The 20170-nt window shown below is 34.0% G+C and overlaps 1 protein-coding gene across 1 annotated transcript; it reads left to right on the forward strand.

The window, feature by feature from the left end:
• The first annotated feature begins 2689 nt into the window (after positions 1 to 2689).
• LOC143235630 (microtubule-associated tumor suppressor 1 homolog A-like) lies at positions 2690 to 11427 on the forward strand. The gene is made up of 7 exons (XM_076473865.1): positions 2690 to 3009; positions 3109 to 3164; positions 4385 to 4490; positions 7056 to 7198; positions 8707 to 8826; positions 9286 to 9383; positions 11199 to 11427. Exons 4-7 carry the CDS (start codon positions 7082 to 7084, stop codon positions 11239 to 11241), a joined length of 378 nt encoding a protein of 125 aa, XP_076329980.1. The 5' UTR covers positions 2690 to 3009; positions 3109 to 3164; positions 4385 to 4490; positions 7056 to 7081; the 3' UTR covers positions 11242 to 11427.
• Positions 11428 to 20170: the final 8743 nt, after the last annotated feature.

A 20170-nucleotide genomic window follows, 5' to 3' on the forward strand; every position in this document is an offset into this window, starting at 1 on the left:
GGCCATCGCAGTCACCCGATCTCAACCCAATTGAAAACGTTTGGCATGAGTTCAAGACCAGGGTTCATCAGCGTCATCCGATAAACTTGCAAGAATTGGAGGCCTTCTGTAAAGAAGAATGGAAGAAAATACCAGTCGTACTGTCAAACAATCATGGAGGGCTATGAGGAGTGATTGCGCCAAGTAATTCACCTGAAAGGCTACACAACTGACCATTAAAGTGGACGCACGAACACTTTCTGCCCCTCCTATGTTTGATTATTTGTTTATAAACAGTTTATTTGTCGTTCAGTTTACATAAAAAATTTATGTAGATGTGTGTTAGTATAATATTTATAACATAATCTTGATACTTTTTAAGTTATGAGCAAAAAACTACTCTGGACACAGGGGTACGGAACACTTTCTATCGTAACTGTAATATTTTATAATATTTATTAAAAAATCAAAAACACAAAAGATATCAAAAACAGCATATTTAAGTCTCATAACTAAAATATATATTTTTCAAAAGTAAAATATGTCTATTCATTACGAACTTTACAGCATGTAAGTAACTGAGGAATTATAATTTTTTCAAACCAAAATGTTTTTTGTTTTTTTTTTTAATTTCGCACAAAGCTACTCGAGAGCTATCTGTGCTAGCCGTCCCTAATTTAGCAGTGTAAGACTAGAGGGAAGGTAGCTAGTCATCACCACCCACCGCCAACTCTTGGGCTACTCTTTTTACTAACGAATAGTGGGATTGATCGTCACATTATACACCCTCCAGGGCTGAGAGGGCGAGCATGTTTAGCTCGACGTGGGCACGAACCCGCGACGCGCGGATTACGAGTCGCACGCCTTACGCGCTTGGCCATGCCAGGCCTCAAACCACAATGAAGGAATATTATTATCACGAGAAGAAAAATCGTAAACGCAGACAAGAAATTACGAACTCGTGTCTAACATATTGGGTATTTAAACTTTAAAAATCTTTATAACAATTTAATAATAAATTCATATTGTGCTAAACGAAGTATAATAATAACGAGTGGAGCAACGGCAATAATTATAAACTTTTCTAATGTACTTAAAGAAACTTACCATTGTTACCGAAGCTCCACCAGTAACCAGTGCTTAAATGACAATATTTGTAATAATGTGTTTAAAGAAACTTACCATTGTTGCTAAGGCTCCACTAGTAAACAGTGCTTAAATGACAACAATTACAAACGTTTCTCGTAATGTGCTTAAAGAAACTTACAATTGTTGCTGAGGTTCCATTAGTAAACAGGAATTGTAAGAACTTACGAATGAAAGCAAATAAATACTAATAATAATTAAATCATCAATATATCTATAAATTAAAGGGAATACTTTTAAATTAAGTAGAAAAACTATGCACTTATACATACCTGAAACGGTATATCGTATTATGTGAATTTGATATATGGTATATATAATGTTTGTGTAAATCTTGAAACCTAACGAACAACAGCACTGTCAAAGTTATTCGTTAACTGTGCACTGGTCACTTAACCGTCGTTTCGTTGAATGTAGCCAATAGTAAGATTTTTATTTGATGTAGATAAGAGTTGCAACAAAACTAGCAATATAATTCAACAATAATAATTTCCATTATTTAAGTGTTTATTCGTTTTTTATTTTAGAAAACTTAGCTTAAAGCATAATAAAATTTCTCACCTGTTCTATTCGAGAAATTACTTCTCCCCATAAAAAAAGATAAAGATTAGATACCGTGAATTCTTTACTTTTGAATTCGTGTGACATTATTTAACATGTGTTATTATTTTTGTAATAATTTCTTAATTATTTATTATTTACATGCTTGTTAATTGTTAATCGTTGTCATTTTTGTTATTTCCAGTTGGATGCGTTGTCCCAATCAAGCACTTTATTGGAATGGAAAGCTCAGCAAAGTATGTTAGATAAATATTTTCGTTGTGTGAAGTTATTATTACGAAACTGAAGCACCCGCTTCAAAGACGCCTGCAGAAATTTATCCAGGGTGGGGTGATATTGTGAAATGAATAGAAACTCATGTAAATATGCTGAATGAAGAAAGAAAGAATTGTGTTTCTAATGTTCCAGGGAGGAAATGCCCTTCTTGACTCTTCCACTGCAGACGCAAATGACGTGCCCTACCTCAAGCCCATTATATCATGATTTATGTTATTCACGTGTTCCAAATACTATTATACTCTACATTTCCGTATATTACAAATTCAGATCTTTTAATTGTCTGAGTTAATGTACTCTGATTTTACATTCCGAAGTACAGAGATCTTGATTTTAGTCGCCAGAGTGTACATATTTTAAATTTAGTTTCCGGAATGTATAGGATAAGAGTTTGACGTGTGTGTATATTTAATAATATGAACACGTGGTTAGGGTGCTCGACTCGTAATATGAGGGTCGCGGGTTCGAATCCTCGTCACATCAAACATGCCTGCCCTTTTAGCCATAGGTCCGTTATGATTTGATGTTCAATCCCACTATTCGTTGGTAAAAGAGTAGCCCAAGACTTGGCTGATGACTAGTTGCCTTCTCTCTAGTCTTACACTGCTAAATTAGGGATGGCTAGCGCAGAAAGCCCTCGTGTAGCGTTGCGAAAAATTCAAAACCAAGCAAATATGCTTTAATAAATATAGTTTCTTTTGCTCCCCTCCCCCACTGTGACTGAATTAAGAGACGAGGCACGTTCATTAAATTTGTCTGTTGTAGTACTTTCTTATTAATTAAAAAATGATAAAGAACTTCATTTTGCATTTTTACGCTATTGACACTACCCTAACCGCTCGCGCCCTACAGTATGCGAAACGCTGGACTAGATTATAAAAATCGCAAAACGATAAGAATTTGAAAATATAGAGCTATCAAAGACACTGTTCTTTTATCTAGGCGATTGCGGAACGCAATTAGAACAACTGAGGCGAAACCGTGCGGAGGAAATACAAGAACTGGATTCGAAGCTAACAGCAACGCACAAAGAAGAGACCGAAACGTGTAAGTTTTCTTCCAAATAGTCACATTAAAGTCATTCTCAGTATGAGATAAATCTAATGTCTGTTACGAACATTTACGAACAACTATTATTTATTTCAGTGGACTTTAACCACCATGAAGAATTTAGAAAATTACGAACTGAGTATAACAAAGAGGTGAGTTTAATAACACTTTCAAAGTTACTGATTTCTCGTTACCAATCATAATGAAATTCTTAAACTTATTCGTTTTCTTAAATTTTTCTTTTGATACTTCACTGGTCGAATACAACAGATGTTAATCTAAAAACATTTGTTGAACACTAGTTTGAGTATTTAGGCTTAATATAACGAAGTGGGTTTGATTATTTAGGCTTAAGTTAATGAAGTAGGTTTGATAGATATAACTGTCTGTTCTTCGTTTTTAATTCCCGTCACACCAAACATCCTCTATCTTTCAACCATGTGAACGTTATAATGTTACGATTAATGGCACTATTCGTTGGTAAAAGAGTAGCTCAAGAGTTGTCGGTGGACAATGATGACTAGCAGCCTTCCCTCTTGTCTTAGCACAGATAGCCCTCGTGTAGCTTTGCACAAAATTCAAAACAAACCATTCCAAATTATTATTAATTTATTCAATTTAATTCATTTTGGTGAATTTTTTTTTTTTTTTCGGAATATGATTTAATCGTTCGAACAAAAGAAAAAAGGTTTTTCTTTGGATACCACAATTACGTCTTTACTTTCAAACACTTAGATTTATATAGAAGGAGCTTTGAATCAGTTAAAGCATTAGCCTGGCATAAAAGCTGTTTCTTAGACCATATTCTAACAATGATACAAAATAATTTTGTAAGACAAAGAGAACTTATGAATTGTGATTTGATTTTAATTTATATTTGAGAGTTTATTTAGCTTTATTGTTATAGTTCCTAGCAAGTTGACTTAATGAAAGAACCGCGATCTGAAGTTGTAAACATATCCTCGAAAATTGGTTAGGACCGGCGTGGCCAGGTGGTTAAGGCTCTCGACGAGTAATCCGAGGGTCGTGATTTCCAATTCCCGTCACACCAAACATGCTCGCCTTGTCAGCTGTGGGGGCGTTATAAAGTGAATGCCAATCCCACTATTCGTTCGTAAAAGAGTATCCAAAGAGTTGACGGTGGATGTGAAGACTAGCTGCCTTCACTCTAATCTTACAGTGCTAAAGTAGGGACAGCCAGCGCAGATAACCCTTGTGTAGCTTTGTGTAAAATAAAAAGATAAATGTGATTACTATAAAATTTTAGTGGTGTCATCTGTTGTTTTAAAATACAAGCAACAAAACATATTATTTATGATTAAAAGACACTTGATAGCAGTTTAAATGAATTGCATTTCGTATTTTCCTGAAGATTGAAGACTTGAAAAATATTCATGCTCAGTCTGTTAGAGATGCCCAGAACGAGAACAGTCAATTAGTTGCAGCTTTGAAAGAACAACATAATCGCCAAATTGAAGGTAACCTTTGTTGAAATTCAAACATAAAAACTTATGTGCAATTAAACTCATAAAGCATTGTTCTTGTGAATTAAAGGATCAAATACTATAGAGCTACCTCTCATAATATTGTTTTTCCTTTCAAATTCTACTCTCCTTATAAATAGAAAAGGAAAAATGTATTGGGTTAACATATTTAAAGCATCGTTTTAAAAATAGAAATATCAGTAAAGGTAGGGAGATTTTATGTGTTATTGTGTTAATTTATTGGTACATATTTATGTTCATGATGGAGACTTTTCAGATCAAAATTTAAAAGACATAAAGAATATTCCATGTATCCAAATATCGAAACACATTTCAGATTTCTAACAGCAGTTGGAAATAAAACATTAATTAGCTAGTTCGGCAGCATAATACTGAGTAATAAGTTCACATAACATCACCTAGTGGTTATTAAATCAACTAAAATGTTTTTTTTTGGCAGATTTGCTCTCTTATCTAATAATGCATTATTGTTGTTGTTGACTGTTATTTTTATTTTAAGATTATTTTACAAGAATAGTAAATTTTACTTAATGTCTGTGATATATAAGTACTTATTATTATTCATGGGCTCCAATTATTTCATTCTTATTTTGGTCTCCATTTAGGGGTTTCTTTTATTCATCTGTTGCTGACATTCACAGGTTCCTGATGTGTTTATGTTGACTTTATTTTCATTCATTGGTTTTTATGTTTATATGTGGAATCATTTTTCATTCATTGGTTTCCAATGCTTCTCATATTTTTTTTGATGAATTATTATGCCTGGCATGGCCAAGTGGTTAAGGCACTTAACTCGTAATCTGAGGATCATGGGTTCAAATCGCCTTCACACCAAACATGCTTGCCCTTTAGCCATGAGGACATTATAACATGGCAGTCACTCTCACTTCTCGTTGATAAAAATAATTGCCCAAGAGTTGGCAGTGGGTGGTGATGAATAGCTACCTTCTCTCTACGCTGCTACATTAGGGATGATTAGCACAGAGCACCTTCATGTATCTTTGCGCAAAGTTCTAAACAAACCAATTATTAAATATTGTTTTCTGATATTACTCCAGTTTTAGTTTTTATTTTTTGATTTTCTTGGTTAATTTTCATGGTGTGTGTAAATTTTTCAAATGTTTTTTTTAAAGGATCATTATTTACATTATTTATCATTATTTGCCATTATTTATTATTATTTATATTATTTACATAACTTATCATTATTTACTTTATCAACTGTTTGAAAGTTTTGTATTTTTTGTGTTCATTTGTACATTAATTGTGCCTCATTAACACTTGTAGATATAAATACAAGTTTTTCTCAATGGACTTCTTAGGGCTTTCATTGTTTCTTGCTTTATCTTCCAAATCTTTCAGTGGCAAATCACAGAAATTTTTATTTATGACTCATAATGGCAAGTTGGATATTAGGATTAATTATTTGTATTGTTAATGACACTTTTGACTGTTGGTAAAAATGTTGAAAGTCTATTCTTAAATTTCAAAATCATGAAGAGTATTTTCAAAGGGTGAGCTACCAGTTGTTAGTAACCATTCCTTCAGCTGATATCAATCATATTTGTTGTCAGTAACTATACCTTCAGTTAACATCAGTCATATGTGCTGTCAGAAGCCATTCTTTCAGTTGAAATTAGTCATATTTGTTGTCAGTAACCATTCCTTTAATTGAAATTAGTCATATTTGTTGTCAGTAACCATTCCTTTAATTGAAATTAGTCATATTTGTTGTCAGTAACCATTCCTTTAATTGAAATCATTCATATTTGTTGTCAGTAACCATTCTTTCAGTTGACATCAGTCATATTTGTTGTCAGTAACCATTCTTTCAGTTGAAATCAGTCATATTTGTTGTCAGTAACCATTTATTCAGTGAATATCAGTCATATATGTTGTCAGTAACCATTCTTTTAGATAACATTGGTCATATTTGTCAGAAACTATTCCTTCAATTGAAATCAGTTATGCTTGTTGTCAGTAACCATTCCTTCAGTGAATATCAGTCATATATGTTGTCAGTAACCATTTCTTCATTTGAAATCAGTCATATATGTTGTCAGTAACCATTTCTTTATTTGAAATCAGTCATACTTGTCAGTAACCATTCCTTCAGTTAACATTAGTCATATTTATTGTAAGTAACTGTTCGTTTAGTTAGCACCAGTTACATCGAAACTCATTCTTTCCAGATTCACAGAAAATCTGAAGTTAGGCCTGAATAATGATTAATTTCTGTTAGGTGTGTCAGCTGAAATACATACGTTTGTATGAAAATCTTAGTAGTACTGAGTTTTACATTTGTATAGCATAGAATTCTTATTATATCACTGGAGAGGAAAAGGTTTTGTTTGTCTGTTACAGCTTGGTTAGATTTCTGAAACATCAATTAAACATTAGCTATCATCAAATAATGTTAATACTTAGGTACAAGGTTAAAAGCAAATGCAAAAAGGCAAAAATTGATATCGAGATGGCTTTTGTCATGGCTGTGTTTGTTGAGTGGTTCTGCAATATCTTTGTGTTTCTTTTTAATAGAATTAGAGAAAGGCTTTGCAAAGCAGATGCAACAGGCTTCAGAGAGCCATGAGAAAGCTATAGAGATCTTAAAGCAGCAGCTACAAGACCTACAGAAGCAGTTGGAAAGCAGTCTGCATGGAGACACCAACATGAAATTACAGGTATGACCTGTTACTGGTATCAGACTATTAGAATAGGGCTCTCAGTGGTTCAGTGATAATTTTGCAGGCTTATAACACTAAAAATTGGGTTTCATCACCTGTGGTGGGCAGATCGCAACAAGCTCATTGTGTAGAATAGCAAATATAGGTTGAGAAACGAGATAGGCACTTAGAAGAACATCTTTAAACAACTACAGTATTAAACCAATAATAATAATGATAATATACAACTTTATTTCATAAAATTAGAAAATTCATTTACAATACTTTTTCTGGGTGTGTTTTTTTTTCAACTGATTACCAATTTTGGGGAAACAATACTAAAATTAATTCAACTTTCCTACTCTCAAGTAAGTATGTCAAAAAATATTTCTATGGCTTAATTTTCTGTTTTCTTGAAATAAAAGATATTCCATATTATTAATTTTTCTATTTTAAACTTGTTTTCTTAAGAAAGTCTTATAAGCAACATGGCATAAATAAAATATATAATTTTCTAAAATCAACTTGTATATTACTGGTAAGTGTTTTTTTGTTTTGTTTTTTAAGAATGACTTCCATTTCATTCTCCAGTATGTAGTATTTGTCTTTATAAACTAAAATTGTTTATAACCAAAACCAGGACTTTAGAAACAGGTAAACTTCATCGCTATTGATTCTTAACAAAAAAGCCTGATAGATGAGACTAATTGTCGCTTAACTTGGTCAAGCACCAACCCAGTAATGATATTATTTTTTTATTTCATCATTTTAGTGCTCTCTAGTGGAGTAATTTTATGAAAAAGATACATTTCTAGAAATTTTCTGATGTGACAAGCTAATGTTTGCTGAAAGATTCATTTTTTTCTACACTAAATAATGGAATAATTTTAATACCTGTGCATATTAATGATTTTATAACCCTACCCAAAAAAACAAACAAACAAAAAACACTCAAATAAAGTAAGTGGATTTATCTACAGAAAACACTTAAATTTTTAGTATTGTATTTAATGTTTAATCTGGTGTGATATGTTAATATCATAAGTGAGTTGTAGTGTGTTTAAAACAAAAAATAAAACACACTAATATGAAGTGTAACATACTAACTCATAGATGATTATATTATTACTTACATATAAAGGTATGAGAGAAGAAGATACAATGTTTGTTTGTTTATCTGTTTTTTTATGAATATTTGCACTAAGCTACAAAAGGGCTAATTGCTCTAGTGATCCCTAACTCTGAACTGATAAACTTGAAGTATAGAAGACAGTCAACTACTAGGCTACTCTAATATAATAGAAGCATATAATTATCAAACTTATAATGCACCAATGGCACAATAAAACGAGATCTTGCAGCAACTGACTACAAACTGTAGACTTTTAGATTCACAATAATGAACCATTTAGCCACTCACTACTAACTAGTCCAAAATAAAAACACATCTGTGAAAGTAAAACAACATCATCAAATATACTATTTGTTATATGTGTTGAAATAAAAGGAATACACATTCGTTGCAGAGGATTCTTGATCAGAAATGTTATCTTGAGAAAGAAGTAGAAAGCCTTAAAACTGTGCTCGAGTTTAAGGTTGGAGACATACATTGCCTTTGTAAAGAAAACCTGGAAATGCAGAAAAAGGTTATTTTTACTTTTTTTATTGTATTGTTTTTTGCAATATTTATTTAGGCTCTAAGTATCTCAAAATAAAAAGTATAGACAGCTATGCTACACTATTGCATTGTGTTAAGTAACACAGTTTCACGTTGTTAGGGTAAAATAGTGATATAGACTTATTATAATAATATTATAAACTATGTAAACATAGTTAAACAAGATAGTTAACCATTACAATCAAATGGCTCTGTAGATTTATTACCTATGTAAGTATAGTCAAATAAAAACAACATATTGTTAGGATTAGTGAGCCGTATAGACTTGTTACATTATTCGAGATTATATATATGTTGTTAAACACACTATCACATTGTTAGGATCAAAGAGCCATCTTTTAGAATTGTTACATTATTATAGAATATGTAAACAAATTTATTTGTTTATATTTCAAATTAAAGTTTATTTTTATTATTAAATCACTAGTTGGATAAGTTACCATCTGCAAGACAAGAGATACAGAAGCTAAAGGCAAGAAATGAAGATTTACAAGCTATGGTGGATGAGAAAGTTCAAATTGAGAGGTAATAGGAGTTCCAGCAACTAGACTACTGCTAAGTCCAAAATGAACTAAATCATTTGAAGTTGTGATCAAATATGATTACTTTTTAACAGTAAAAGTATGACCAAACAACAAACAACACAATCATAATTAAAGAGTGTCTTCTCTTTCTCCTGATTTAATTCCAAGTTTATTTGCATTGATATTATTATTGCTTGTTCAGTTATTGTTAAAAATTAAATTAAAACAACAATTATTTGTAAGAACCTTTTGAAATTTTAATTTGATATTACGTGTTGTTGCTTTCTTCTTGACACAAAAACCTGGTGCCAGCTGTTGTTATTCATTTAGTGTAACTGTGGAGTGAACTACATTTTCCTTCATCAAGTGAATTACTTTACAAACCATAACTATGTGTATTTGTTTCAATTATAATCCATTAAGAATATATCCAGTTTAGATTAAGTTACTTTTTTGTATGTAATTGTTTAACATAATCAGGGGAAACAGTTGTGTTAACTTCTGTAATATGATTTATTTTATTCTTATTTCATCCAACATAATGTCATAATGAGGCTTAACATATCCCATCAGAGTGTCATTAGAAGTGATTTAGTCCATTATGAGTTTAACTTTTGTTTTTTTAGAACAATGAGTGTTTCTAGTTAGCTAATTGTCTTAAGTAATCCATGAATTACTTTTAGTTTCAATCAAATAATTCGATAATTTTAATTTACTTTTTTCAGTATCTCTCTTAGACCATAGTTTAACCATGTTCTGACTCCATTCAGCCTTCTATGATTTGACAACACTGAAAGTAAATTATAGAAATCTTAAAACTATAATATTTATTAAACATAGAATCACAAATTAATTCTAAAATAAAACAACAGCAACTTTTACTGAAGACATGTTCTAAGATCAATTATTACGACAGCTCAGCAGATAGTGACATTTTAATGATTACAACAGACAGTGTAATTTTAATGATTACAACAGACAGTGTCATTTTAATGATTACAACAGACAGTGCCATTTCAATGATTACTCTCATGACTTCTATAAAATTACTGTTAACTATATTTATGACTTAATCACTTAAGTTGTTCATGAGTAAACATAAGATCATAAACTTGTCTTATTAGTTGTTAATAGTATAAACTCAAATTACTATATTTCATCTAATCTAGTCAAAGACTGTCTAATCTGATAAAAGAACTAATCATAATTTAATCGAGCATAACACAGTTCAAAACGTGTTTTGTAAAAGTGTGTATAGAAATAGGAAACTTATTCCACCAATGACTTTGATTATAAACTTGTTACTATGAACTATGTAAACATGACAGCTCATTATTAGAATCAAACAACTACCTAGACTTGTTATGTTGTTACAGACTATTAAACATGACATCTTTAAGGATCAAATAATGTAATGGATGCATGTGGAGGTTATTTGTTTTTAATAAAACTATATCTACAGAAACATGAAACAATTCTAACACAGCCATCAATATAAAACAGGTTTTGCTCTGAAACTGTACATTATACATTAAGATATGATATTTTTCCCATCACTGAAAATCCCTTAGTTTAAGCATTGGCTCAAAACTGGGTATTTTCAGCTGTCTGACATGCCACAAATAGTTCTATACTAAAATAATTTGTACCTGGCTTATAATCCATCAGTTGTCAGATGTTGTTTCTGACAATATATGTCATGAAAATAGATTAACTTCTACAAAGAACAAACTAGATGCGTTTCGCTTTGTTCAAGAAAATCTTTAGATAGAAACTGTGGTCTGACTAAGTTTGACTTTCATATTTCAACTTGCAGACAGTTAAAAAGAGAAAGACTACAGCTAGAGGAGGAGTTTTAGAAAGAAGTGAAGTCAAAGTCTCGATTATCTATGGAGAAAGAAGAACTCCAGTGGAGACTGAAGCTAGTAATGGAAGAAAATATTTTGTTATTAACAATGACTAATTGTATGTATTGTTTTATTGTACTTACAATGGGAACAATGTCTGATTGTATATATTGTTTTCTAAATAAAAATGAATGCAAGTGCTTTGTTATCAACAATAACTGATTGTATGTCTTGTTTCACTGTATCACAGTGCGTAAAATTGCTTTCTTGTGAACAATATCAGATTGTACATTTTGTTTATAAGATAACTACATAAATGAAATAATTTTAGCCCCAAAACAAATACCCAGTACTAGGACACGAATGTGGTGGGTCATTATGTAGAATGCTAGGGCGTTTTTTGTTTTTTAAGTTCTAGCAGAAGTAAAACACAAATTGTGTTTGAGGGGGAGGGAACATCCACTTCCTAGTTTAACCTCATATGCGTAGTATAAAAGAGAAAAGGAACAGTTGCATGTGGTCTAGTTCATAACATCCTGCATCTTTACAGTTTTTCACTGTTTACAGAGAAAGGGTGGTTATTGGGAGAAAAATTGAATGAACATTTAGAACATTCAAAAACCTTTAAGATTCATTTATGATTTTTAAGTATATAAAACATTATAACTATTTGATCTTTATAAAAACTTTGAAATCTTTATCTGGAGTCATCGGAATCCTGAATGAACTCGATACTAGTCAAACACAAGGCCCTCCGAAACAATTTCATTCAAACAAATCGAACACAAGAAAGGAACAGAAACGATAATTCTTGTGTCATCGAAGCCCTCGATGAACAAGGTACATCAAGAAATCTTGATAAAGCGCCATTTTTATACTTGCAGCAGTTATTTACTAACAGACGAAATATGATTTATTCTGTGTTGAAAATAGTAACTCCTTTTGGAGATATGTATTTTATTTACAACCAGTGTTTTGAAATATTTCGGATCGTTGTGTCTTTATATTAAACTAATCGTCTCAACAATAGCTTGATATCCCATGAAGCTTACCATATTAAACATGACATTCTAGCAGTGTGTGATTAATTTTCACTGGAGAAAAAGGTGCGAGAAAACCACTGAATTTTCTTAAGGAATGTTTTATTAGTTTTTACAATAATTCAACAGAAGAAATAAATACACAATATCAACAACAACACTGTTAGATCACAGAGTCCAAATGAGAGACCAGAAGTCCCTGAGGTTGAAGAGTCAGCGGAAAAGGAAGAATGAGATTATAGTAGAAGACCCACCAGAGGTCACTGGGATGGAAAGAAGAAAAGATGTACGCTGAGGGACGTGGAGTTCCGACTTGATTTGTCAAGCCATCCACATCTACACAAAACAAACAGACTCAAAAAATCAGAAAAATCAACAGATCCTTTGTATTCAGTCAAATGTTTAAATACGTTTTAAACGAAACAAAAAATAGAATTTTTAATTTGTTGGCAAATTGTGTGTTATCCGTTGTTTCCAAAGCTGAACATAAAAACTAATACATAACTAACTTCATCCCGTGTAGTGGATCGATTCCTTTAGTGGTAGATACGGTCGCTGTATCCGGTGTATGAAGGTGTAGCAGTTCAAATAATGTTGAATAATCTAGCAGTAAAGATAATAAAAATTGTAAGTTTTCTATAAATTGCATATACGAATATATGTTACTTTCTTAATTTTCATCCTTTTATACCTAGTAACTGATCTTCTCTTGTTTTTGACTTGTTTTCGTATTTAAGGCTTAGTTTGTTTTTATACTTTCAGCTCGGCTTGTTTTTCCGTCAAGGTTTAGTGTTTTTGTAATTTAGGCTCAGTTTAATTCTGAAATTCTTTTTCTAAAGCTACTAGAGAAATATTCCATTGCCAGGTCGTTACGAGCACTGCGTGTTATTTGGTGTGCACTGAAATATTTAATTCACAACGACCTTTAAAAATCGTGTTTGTTCAATTTTTTCGCATTCTTTCAAATTAGAACTTTAATAAGATAAAAATAAGAGTGAAAATTACATTTAAAATCAATGTTTGTTGTTCACATCTTCTGTGATGAATTCCAAAATCAATCAATTATGAGGTATGTGATTAAAACATTGCACTTAAACAGAACTTTCGTCACCTATCATAGGCTTATGAAGCCTCAAAGCCTTAACACAGGGGTTCCCAAACGGTGGGACGCGACCCTCCAGGGGGTCGCGAAGCCTTGGCAGGGGAGTCGCGTAGCCTTGTTAGAAGTAGCTTGGGATAACATTAATTTTATTTCATCAATTACATTTTTATGCTCTTACATTTTTTTTTGTTTCGGTGCAAAGCAAAACGTGTGCTACGTTAGTTCAATGTCATTAGGTGATATTATGGGTGTATGTATGCGTGCCTGTGTGAATGTGTATGTGTCTGCAACTGTGTGTTTGTGTGTACTAGTGAGTAGCGAGTATGTGAGTGCACGCGCATGTACGTATGCTTGTGTGTCTGTTTAGCTGTGATTAAGTGTGTGTGTGCTCGCTGTCGACACGTGAGTCACATGTCCGTTGCTGATTGGTGGATGACGAATCGCGCGACTGGCACGCTCCCTTTCCTCCCAATACTTACCCCATCATTACTCTACCTGCACCCCCCACAAGTAGTAAGTGTAAGATCTACAGTTGCCAAAGCGTTCATTATTCAACATTTTTATTTTATTTTAACAAGGAGATAAGTAAGCAGTAGAGGTGAGTTGTGTCCATGGCTAAACGGCGAAGATACTCAGAATGCTACCTCAACATTCTCGACGGCATCGAGAAACCACAGTGTGTTTTGTGCCTTGCTGTCCTGAGTGCAGAGTCAATGAAACCATCAAAACTCAAGCGTCATCTCGAGACGAAACATCCAGAACACTCAAAGAAGGATTTGGATTTCTTCAAACGGCATGAAAGTATTAAGGTTCCTATCACTTTTCGAAGGGCCCGGCATGGGCAACAAATCAGTAGTTGACTTACTTTCTAAAGTCGCCTTAATTTTAAGTTATAATTTAACATCTGAAAAAGAATGGCACGGCATGGCCAAGCGTGTTAAGGTGTTCGACTCCTAATCTAAGGGTCGCGGGTTCGCATCCCCGTCACGCCAAACATGCTCGCCCTTTCAGCCGTGGGGGCGTTATAATGTTACGATCAATCCCATTATTCGTTGGTAAAAGAGTAGCCCAAGAGTTGGCGGTGGGTGGGGATGACTAGCTGCCTTCCCTCTAGTCTTACACTGCTAATTTAGGGACAGCTAGCACAGATAGCTCTCGAGTAGCTTCGTGCGAAATTCAAAACAAACAAACAACCACTTTTCGAAAAACGCATGTTATATTTTATTATTTTAAATCTTCCGCTGGTATAGCGGTAAGTCTACGGATTTACAACACTAATATTAATATTATTTAGATTTTTTTTTCCAAATGTACGAAAACAAGATTATGTAACTCTCAAAGGATTTGTAGAATAGACGTCTTAATCGTAAGGTTTGGTTTTTGATTTTTTTAAAAGCCAAAGAATCGATGGAAGTGGGTCGTTTCAGCAGTAGAGTGCAGCCGTAGTGGAAGCTTCATATGAGATTGCATTCGAAATTGCTAAACAAAGAAAGCCTCACACGATTGGAGAAACACTTCTTAAACCCTGCATGATGAAAGCAGTAAATTTTATTCTTGGAGAAGCCAGTGCAAAGAAGATGCAGCAAGTATCCCTGTCAAATAATACTATACAGAAGCGCATTTCTAAAATGTCTATGGATGTGAAGGAACAGGTTTTGACTGAAATCAAGGGTTCCTCTTTGTTCTCCTTTCAGCTCGACGAGTCAACAGATGTAAGTTCATGTTCTGGTTTGCTTGTCTTCGTGAGATACATTAATTCTGGTGACATCAAAGACGAATTCTTATTCTGCAGTGCACTTGAAACCACAACAAAAGCTGATGATGTCATGGAAAAAGTTTCAACTTTTTTTCAAGACGACGATCTTCAATGGGAAAACGTGTGTGGGGTTTGTTCGGATGGGGCACCGGCTATGCTGGGATCGAAATCAGGATTCCAGTCGAGAGTGAAGAAGCTAGTACCTCAAGCAAAGGGCATCCACTGCATGATTCACCGATATGCTCTCGCCAGTAAGACTCTCCCTGCCTCTCTGCAGGAAGTACTTGAATATCTGTAATCAAAATTGTAAATTATGTGAAGACTCAAGCACTCAACACTCGCCTATTCAAAGAACTATGCAAAGACATGAATGCTGACCACGAAGTCCTTCTCTTCTACACAGCAGTACGTTGGTTGTCGAAAGGAAACGTTATTAATCGTGTCTTTGAAATGAAAGATGAAATAAAGCTATTTCTGGAGACTCAAGAAAGGAAAGATCTTGTAGCTCACTTCGAAGATGAAGCATGGAATAAAAGGGTTGCGTACCTAGCCGACATTTTTGACCAGCTGAACAAGCTCAATTTGAAGCTTCAAGGAAGGGAAACACATGTTCTCCTTTTTCAAGATAGTCTTCGGGCCTTTGTTTCCAAACTGCAGAACTGGCGTCGGAAAACCAATCTTGGAAACATCGCTATGCTTGAAAAACTTTGTGGAGTGACGGATGAGTCTCAGATACAACTGGATCAGTTCCTCAAGGATGGGATTACCGAACATCTTCAGTCGCTAGAAAAGGAAGTCGAGCGTTACTTCCCTGAGCTATCACAGGAACAGGAGGCCCTGGTAAGGAACCCATTTTGTACTGAACTTGATGTATCCAGCATCCCAGATGATATCCAAGATGAATTTCTGGATCTAAGGAACGACTCTTGAACTCGTGATCTCTTCAAGGTGAAATTTGTGACTCAGTTCTGGTGCGCTATGTATCATTCATACTCCAAAGTCAGCATGATAGCTTTACGTGTCCTTGTTCCATTTGCTTCTACCTTCTTGTGTGAGGCAGGATTTTTCACTCTTGTCAATATAAAAACAAAGAATAGGAACAGATTGCATGTTGGAGATGACATGAGACTGGCTTTAACAAACGCTCGGCCACGAATTTCAAAGCTTGCTGCTGAAATGCAACATCAGGCATCTCATTAGCTGGATTGGATAGCTGTTCAAACCTATGTTAATATTATTTTAGGAAATATATGTTCTTTTTGTGAATTCAGGTTGGACCAATGTGATTTAATTTGCTAATAAATAATTACAGAATTTTAAAATATTTTTTAGATGTTTCTTTCCTTCTCCTTCACAGAAAATAAAAGAAAAATTAAGCTGCTGATAGTAAGCCCTAAGTAGGGGGCCACATGGGTTTCAAACTTTTAGGTAAGGGGTTGCGAGTGCCAAAAGGTTGGGAACCCCTGCTTTAACACTAGTAGACAAAGTTATTGTATTTGCTCAAATAACACAACTACATCTCAGAAGAAAAATACAATTTTAGCCATAAGACATGAAAATAACTTAAGGAATATAATTTTACTATAAAATTCTTGCCATGACCATATTATTGTTGGTCGAGAATACATGTTAGTGTCTTCAGTTAGGCGAGTCATAACTGACATGTAGAACAAATGTGTAATGTGACTACAGTATGGCGACGGTTAGAACATGCCATTGGATGCATATTAATGTTACCAAGTAATACTTAAAACATGCCACTGGATGTTTGTTTTGATGGCATCAGGAGGAGGTTCAAATGTCTTAGAATGTTTGTCGTCATTATGTACATCTGGAATTGAAACATAGAGTAAGCTGACATAGTAAACAGTTATAACTGAAACACAGAGCAAGCTGACCTTTTAAACAGCTGTAACTGAAACAGAATAAGTTGACGTGGTAGACAGCTATGATTAAGACATAGAATAAGTAGATGTGGTAGACTGCTATGACTGAAACACAGATTAAGCTGGCGTGTTGTTACTTCACATCTGGTCTGATGTTCTCAGTGTATTAACTACTAAACACTAATATTCCTCTGCATCATATTGGATAATTGACCAAATATATTGAAACGATCAACGTTGCATGAGTAAAGACAGTCACTGTTTATAGCTTTGTGGATATATATGATATATTTGTAAAGAGGTGTATTGATTGATCAAAATATTATTTGTCAAGCATGACTAGTTCCAATGGTAAGTATGATGATTATGTTTAAAATTGTGTTTATAAATAATTGTAGTAGCTTGAATCTTTCACAACCCGTATTTACAGACAAAATATATGTAGGTGGAATTAATCAGTTGACTCTTTGTGGGAGTCAAAATTAAAAGAATTAAGTAGGAAGAAGTATTATTATTACCGTGAGTCACGAAGATAGTGGAGTTGTTGTGCAGAGGTACACAATGAGTTATATACACTCTTTCCACTAGGAGGAATTGAACCTCGGATTTTTGCTTTGTAAGTCCGTATACTTACTGCAGACCGACAGATGGATCCGGAGTAATTGCGCAAGTGTATTGTTTTACTTCTCGTATTAGGATAGAAGTACGAAGATGTCTAAGTTGCATGTGTACATTCTTTTTATTCGCAGCTTTGTTGTGCTTTTAAGTTCGGTAGAGTTTTTGTGTTAACATAAAATCAAACACAGTCTCCCTTGATGAATTTTTTTGTTTTATACTTGCAACAAAACAGTTACTAACGTTATGGCTGTTATCGTGACGTAATTCCATTTCACCATTAGGGACTAATAGGTATGGACTGAGTGGAGAAAATTATTTATTTCCTTTATACAAAGTCTGAAGGTTTGGGCACTTGACTCGCAATCTGCGGCCTAAAGATTTGAATCCCGTCATCAAACAACATTGGCCTTTCAGCCATGGGGAAATTATAATGTTACGACCAAATCCACTCTTGGTTGGTAAAAGAATATTCGTGGCTGACTAACAGCCTTCCCTCTAATCTATCAATTCAAAATTAGGGACAGCTAGCGCAGATATCATTCAAGTATTTTTTTGCTAAATTTACTAACAAATATAAAAACAAATGTTTAAACATTAGTTTGAAATAAACAACACTTGCTTCTGTTTACGTAATTGAAATTATGGGGAAAAAGAAACATAAGTAATTAATGCTTTGCATAAAAACGAAATTTGTCGGAATTGCACTCAGAAACGTAACATTTCTAAGGGGACGAGGTCATGAGAGCATTTAGTATTTAAAATCTTATGAGAGGATGAAACCTGTAAAAAGGTCATTCAGATGGAAGGATAATGTCTTTGGGTAATTTCAACATCAGATTGCATCAAAGCATTCCCACAACTAAACGCAGAATATAAGGTATTCATGGAGGTTGTAGGATTAACAAATCCCCCCCATTGGCTCAACGGTATGTCTGCGATCGTATAACGCTATAAACCGAGTTTCGATACCCGTGGTGGGCAGAGAACAAATAGCCCATTGTGTAGCTTTATGCTTGATTCAAAATAACAACAACAGCAGAATAAACAAGAGTCCGTAATCATTTATATCTGAAAATAGTTAATCAAATCAATGCAAAGGACCATAAATTTAAGAGGAAGCCTATTTTTTATTAATAATTTTGTTTGCTTGTTTGTTGTGACCCCCCAACGGCACAACGGTATGCTTATGGACTCACACCACTAGAAATTGGGATTCGATACCCGTGGTGGGCAAAACACAGATAGTTCGTTGTATAGTTTTGTGCTTAATTCCAAACAAATAAATGCTTGTTTGTTGAATTTCGCGCAAAGCAACACCAGTGCTATCTGCGCCAGTCATCTAATTTAGCAGTGAAAGACTGTAGGAAAGCCAGCTAGTCATCGTCACACACCGCCTCCTCTTGCGCTATTCTTTTACTAATTCACAAAACAGACAAAGCGGGATTAACCGTAACATTATAATACTTCCATGAATGCAAAGGCGACCGTTAGCTTGCGAGTCAAGCGTCATAACCACCTGGTCATAACTGGCCATTGTGCTTTCTGTGCTCTATTCCATCATGGGTATCGTAATCCTCTTATTTACGTCGTAAGCTTGTAAACTTACCGTTGAGGCACTGGTGGCGAGCTGATAAGAACAGAACAGTGCTGTTTAGTTGTAGCAGTTTGTTAAGTATGTCGCAAAAAGTTTGATCAAAGAAAACAAAATTTACAAAATAAAAATCTCCCCAGAAAAATATTACAAGTACCAGCAGGGGTGGATGTCGTGCAAATCAAGGTGAGTTAAAATGCAGTCAATGAGAACCTCTGCATCAGAGAAATGGTAACTAGTCAAGAGTACTCGCTGTCAACTCTTGAACTGCTGACGGACAATATAAATTAACCTTTTCTCTCACAACTCAACCACGATCCAAAGTGCAAATCGTGCTTTTGCGGTAACAAGACGCGAACCAATAATCCTCAGGCTTACAGTCGATGTTCACTAAAAGTCTAGGTAACGATTCGTTAAGTATGAAAAAAAATACTGTTTATGGAGACACAACACAAGTACTTGTCAAACGGAGAAGTCGTGGGGCATTATAATGTTACAGTGAATCCCAGTAATCCAAGAGTTGGCGGTGGGTGGTGATGACTAGCTACCTTCCCTCTATTCTTACATTTGCTAAATTAGGGACGGATAGCGGAGATAGCCCTCGTGTAGCTTTGCACAAAATTCTGAAACAAAGAGAAGCTAGTACCACACATATTCTAAGGTGTGCCAGAATCCTTTAAAACTGATGATAATAGTTTTGGTTGGACATGAAGACAATAAGGTAGATATGGCATTTATTGAAGACGGAAATTTCTTTTATCATGTGATAAATACAATTGGCGAGGATATTCCGTTTCTTGAATATTTCATATTGTAAATTCATAAAAAAATTCCCTTGTTTCTGTCAAGTCCAACTGATGGATTCTGGGATTAAATAATATGTTAGATCTAAAATACGATTTTCACATATCACTAATTTAAAATCCGTAGTGAGTAAATTAAGAAAAA

Source organism: Tachypleus tridentatus, chromosome 2 (genome assembly GCF_004210375.1).
Source record: "Tachypleus tridentatus isolate NWPU-2018 chromosome 2, ASM421037v1, whole genome shotgun sequence".
NCBI lineage: Eukaryota > Metazoa > Arthropoda > Merostomata > Xiphosura > Limulidae > Tachypleus > Tachypleus tridentatus.

Excerpts from the sequence above, each read along its gene's own strand:
- LOC143235630 (XM_076473865.1), top strand. The coding sequence starts at position 7,082 with ATGCAACAGGCTTCAGAGAGCCATGAGAAAGCTATAGAGATCTTAAAG. Across the intron at positions 7,199-8,706 it reads ACACCAACATGAAATTACAG|AGGATTCTTGATCAGAAATG; the intron begins GTATGACCTGTT and ends CATTCGTTGCAG. Across the intron at positions 9,384-11,198 it reads GAGAAAGTTCAAATTGAGAG|ACAGTTAAAAAGAGAAAGAC; the intron begins GTAATAGGAGTT and ends TTCAACTTGCAG.